This window comes from Theobroma umbraticum, unplaced genomic scaffold (genome assembly GCF_002168275.2).
Source record: "Theobroma umbraticum cultivar Fairchild unplaced genomic scaffold, ASM216827v3 scaffold_4.1, whole genome shotgun sequence".
Classification (NCBI taxonomy): Eukaryota; Viridiplantae; Streptophyta; class Magnoliopsida; order Malvales; family Malvaceae; genus Theobroma; species Theobroma umbraticum.
The window spans coordinates 9,049,444-9,054,425 of NW_018397258.1; the positions used below are offsets into that span (position 1 = coordinate 9,049,444).

At 35.7% G+C, this 4,982-nt stretch overlaps 1 protein-coding gene across 1 annotated transcript; it reads left to right on the top strand.

The window, feature by feature from the left end:
- The first annotated feature begins 1,149 nt into the window (after window positions 1-1,149).
- On the top strand, window positions 1,150-4,670 carry LOC110414378 (uncharacterized). The gene is made up of 3 exons (XM_021425520.1): window positions 1,150-2,182; window positions 2,948-3,034; window positions 3,133-4,670. The coding sequence occupies exons 1-3, from the start codon at window positions 1,853-1,855 to the stop codon at window positions 4,291-4,293; spliced, it is 1,578 nt and encodes a 525-aa protein (XP_021281195.1). The 5' UTR covers window positions 1,150-1,852; the 3' UTR covers window positions 4,294-4,670.
- Window positions 4,671-4,982: the final 312 nt, after the last annotated feature.

Below are 4,982 nucleotides of genomic sequence, written 5' to 3' on the forward strand. Positions count from 1 at the left end.
TTTAATAGTGAAATTTAACAATATTAAAGTTAAAAATTGAAATTAACAAAATGATAAAGTACAAAAATCTAATTTATATAAATTATTATATAAAGGCTAAATTCATAATTTTTTATATAATACACGAACAAATTGCATAATTTAACTAATTTTTAATTATCCAATAAATTAAAAAAAACTGTTACAAATAATATTACGAAAACTACAATTGAAACTCCCTGAATAGGATGATATGGCAGAAAAGATGAAAAGAAATTGTGGTAATATTAAAGGGTGACTATCATTTACCTCCAAGGTTAGACTCGAGTTTTACTTTTAACAAGTTTTTTTTATTAAAATGTTAAGGGTTCATATTAATTGTCACTAGAGAAAGGGCCGTGCAATGATGCAGGGCCCACCAACTTAAAGGGGAGGAAAGTTCAAAGATACAAAGATAACCAAAAAACAGTGAAGGAACATAAATCTAAAAAGTCCAAAATCAGCCAACAACTCCCTACCAACCTCAATTCAACCCAAATTAAGTTACCATGTATCAAATAATTACGCTATATACGTGCCAACCAATAACCTATTTAGAGATAACTTTTAACATATGTAGATAGGCAAAAAAAACAAAATCTATCCTATCATCATGATTTGATCATGGATAACTAGTGATTTATGAGTAAGGGTGAGTAAAATCATTTTGAGTTAAAAAAATTGATTGAATTGAATTAAGATGAGTTAGATCAACTCAATTCGGTTACAACAATTACCAGTGAGTTTGATTTTTAAAGTTTGATTATTTTGGTCAATTTGGTTCGATTTTAGATATGTAAATTTTTTAATCAAATTGAATGAAAAATCGAATTTGAATTAATATAAATTTAAATTATTATATGTATATATATATATTAACATATTATATTCTTTAAATATAAATCTATTAAAAATGTTATTAAAATTTGTTTGAGTTAGATTTTTCAAAGCGGGTTGAAATAATTTGATATTTGAGTGAATCAATTAGCTATAAAAGTTCATTGGATTTGATTTTTGAAAACAATTAAATTAAACTCTTTTATTAACAAAATTGTTAACATAGAACTGACCGAACTATTTACACATTTTTATTTTTAAGTAAAGATAGTCATCATAGTCATACAAAAAAAGTATGCAATTGCAACTCCTAAACAGAATATGGTCCAAGCACGAAATTTCTCCCCAATCTCAAGGAATGGGGCATTCCTAATCTAGAGTCCACGGGGAGACCCAAAACCGGCTTCCGGATTGAAGATTGACAAGGGAAAACCCAAAGTCTCAACCATTGATTTCCGGTTCTACCCTTGAATCCGTTACCGCGCGAGCTCGCGCAACTGGACGTGCCGGCCGCGCGCATACGCCAGCCCCTCTCTCACAACTTTTAAATTCCAATTTTGCCCCTCACCTTTTCATTTTGCTTAAGGGAATGCACAAATGCCTAGTTTTCTTTGTTTCTCCGATTGCTTTCTCTTTTTTTTTTTTTTTTGTAATTTTTCACTTGAGTTCACTCCACTGCGTGCTTCGTTTTCCCCTCAATTTCTCACCCAAAGACAAACCCTTAAAAACCCTAACGTTCCCACATGAAACTTTCTATGAATTGTGTTCGTAAACCCTGAAATTCTCCTTTCTCCTTTCTCACTTATAGAAAGAAACCCCAAATCCCCATAGTTCTTCTCAATTTTTCATGAGTTCGAACGCTTATTTTCCTTTTGATTTCTCCTTTTTTTATTTTCAAATTAGAAAATCTTCACAATTCCCATAAATGAAAAAATTAGTATAATTTATTTCATTTGAGGATAGAAACCCTAAACTTTTTTTTTATTTGTTTTTTTTTATGGAGTCGAATCCGTTGATTTTCGACATCAGCTCCGACGACGATGAGGCGACATCGGCTTGGGAGGATCCGAAAGCGGACGACTACGATTGGTTATCGGAAGTTCTGGAAGCTGTTGATAAGGGATTCGACGATCCTGATGAGGTCGTGGTGGTCGGGGAGGTCAACCCTAAGAAGTCAAAGTGGTGTAACTCAACGGTCAGGAAGGTCGTTGATGACGATGATGATGATTGCGTCGTTTTGGAAGGTGACCCCGATAAGGCGTTGTCCGATGTTAACGATCCCCAAGAGGATTCCGATGAATTGCTTATTGTCGGCCAAAAAGGACAGGTAATTATTATTTTTTATCACTTTTTTTTTGGTAATCTTTTTAACTTCTTTTGTTGTAATTGTTTTTACTTTTTCGTCATTGAATCTGTTGATGGGTTTTATTTATTTATGTATTTATTTATTTATTTATTTAATGTTTTTAGCTCCAGCATTCTTGAATGTTCACTTAGTTTAGAGTTATGATATGCATTTACTTGCTCTTTCAACCTGCTAAAGGACCTTCGTCATGAGTTCATTGTTGTGCTGTAAGTGCCAACATGGATGGCAAAGTGAGGACTGGGCCTTTGCAAAACTATTATCATCTGGTGGAGTGAGAATATGTGCCATAGTTCTTCCCTCTTGCAAGAACTAGATCACTAGTTTTTGGAGAAAGAGGAGATATGAAGATAGCTAGTTTTTCCTAATAGCAAATATTACAGGGCTGAAGTTGCTGCAAGAGAAATACTGCGTTGAGAATCAAAAAGAAACACTGTCTTTGTGCTCAGGTGATCTTAGGTGCATGGTATATCTGTTTGATTGATATCAAAATCGATCAAATGGTTTATCTTGCTGCTGAAATCTCGAAAAATTGAAAGTATTAATGAGGCTCAGAATTTTCTATCATGGGAAATCTGGGCTGAGTGATCTTAGGGTCATTTACATGCTGGCTTCATAACTGTTAATGGTGAACTCACTCTTTTTCTTCTTGCTTTATGTATTCAAGTCTGTTATCTCATGGGCACCAATTTCTGATAGCTTTCATATTTCCCTTTGATCTGGTTGCAGATTGCTTGCAGAGATTTCCCCCATCCACGGCATGATTGTGCTAAATTTCCTTTCAGTTCAACCTCACATGAACAGCACTGTGAACTGGTAAGTTTTTCTTTTTTGAAGAACTTTTGAGATGGTTGATTGCTGCTATATTTCAGAGTTGGGTGCTCTTAAATTTAGTGTGTCCTTTTGAAATGCAGTGCCATTGCTTTGTTTGCGACATGCGTGCGCCCTGTAGTTATTGGTACTCAGGTATTTCTAAAAGTGATCATTGTCATGCCACTGATAGAGAGGAGATGTGGAAGACTCTGCGGAAGAATTTCAGGCTTGGTAGAAATGTTCCCATGCCAGTTTCAGTTGCAAAGGCTGCTGTCACTTCTAACTCCACAGCGGTGCCCCAGCTTAACCAAGCTCCACGCCATGACATTATTAGGTTGACATCGCAAAGTCAAGTTTCTAGGCTGACTTCAACTCGAGCTGCTGGGAACTGCATACCACAAAATCATGTCCCAAGGCCATCTATAATTCGCCCTTGTTCTTCCTCCACCAGATATGGGATCCCATATAACCCAAGTGTGGGTAGCCGGCATGCTTTAAATAAAAACACAATGCAGCCACGTTCAGTTTCACAGCAGTTGCTAGGTGTGCATAATACTGTTATTCGAAGGGATCGAGGTATTAAGCTTAGTAACGTGGGTTCCCAATTTGTCTCTTCCAACAAAATGTCCAAAAGACTTGATACTGGAATCACCTCAGCAATGAACCGAACTCCGTATGTTCCTTCCGAAAACTTTACTTCTGCTCATGGATCACATTATCAACAAAACCCTTCTTCAGTTACAACATCAAATGATAGGAATCCCATTGGCTGGTCTAATGTATGTTCTGGCTCAAATTTGGGAACATATACACATCAGAGCTCGCAGCCTAGCATGGAAGGTGTCTTTACAAACTCAGCACCCTCCCAATCCCCACTGTACAGTCAGTTTGTTCCCCAGTCCAACGAACACCAAGATGCCAATCAGCTTCAGAATCTAAATCAACCTACCACAAATTATGGTTTTTCAGATTTGGACTTCAATTGGGTCAACAGCATCAGCCAGGGCAATCAAAAATCTTCTGTGGATCATTTGCAGCTTCAAACAACAGGGGCCACAAATGACGAAGAAATATTCAAGGAGGTAAATGAGAGAGATAAATCATATTACGAGCTTGAGAGCTTACTTTTTGATAACCAGTCCATTCCTGAAGGTTCTGTAACTGCAGAACTTAATGCACCGTCCCCTGAACATATATCTTTTGATGCTGGTATGTTTTTCTTTGGTATTGACACCTCTTGGGATCAGCTAACTCGTGCATAGCCAATTAGGCATCAATTGCTTAGTCTAAAGAATTAAATCTGGTCCTTGCGCCCGACACCTTGAAAGAGAAGTGAAAGATAGGCTGATGTTTCTGAGGTTAGGTTTTTGGAACTGTATTATAGAAGCTAAGACAGTGTGCAATTGTATAAAAAGCGGCAGGGGTTGATGATGATGTACAGAAGCGGGTTGTTGTTCCCCAGTTTTCGATATTTATGAATCAAGATAGTATCAAATTATTGCAGATGGTTGGCGTTAGAAGATTTTATATATATTTGACAAAAAAAAAATGTATTGGATCTGAAAGATTTCCATGCCCTTCATGTTGTTTTGTCTACATGAGGCTGTTATGATCTTATAATATTTTTCAGAAACTTACAGCTCTGGCAATTCAATTTAGGCTTTGTGCAGTCCAGGTCAACATCCTAGTGAATTCTACTGCATCCAAGTTACAACTTCCATGATAAGGACAGATGGTGTTATATTGTTCTTATTTTTTTGATTTGGGGGAAAGGGATTCGAGCTTTTATCTTTTAAGTAGGGATTAGGTGGATCTTATACTTTTTCATGCTATCCTAATTTAAAATATATAATTGTTTATAAATTACATAATTTATATCTCAAGATGTAATTAATATATTTTTTAACTTTTTAAATATTTATATTTTATTATATAACTTAAAGCATATTAT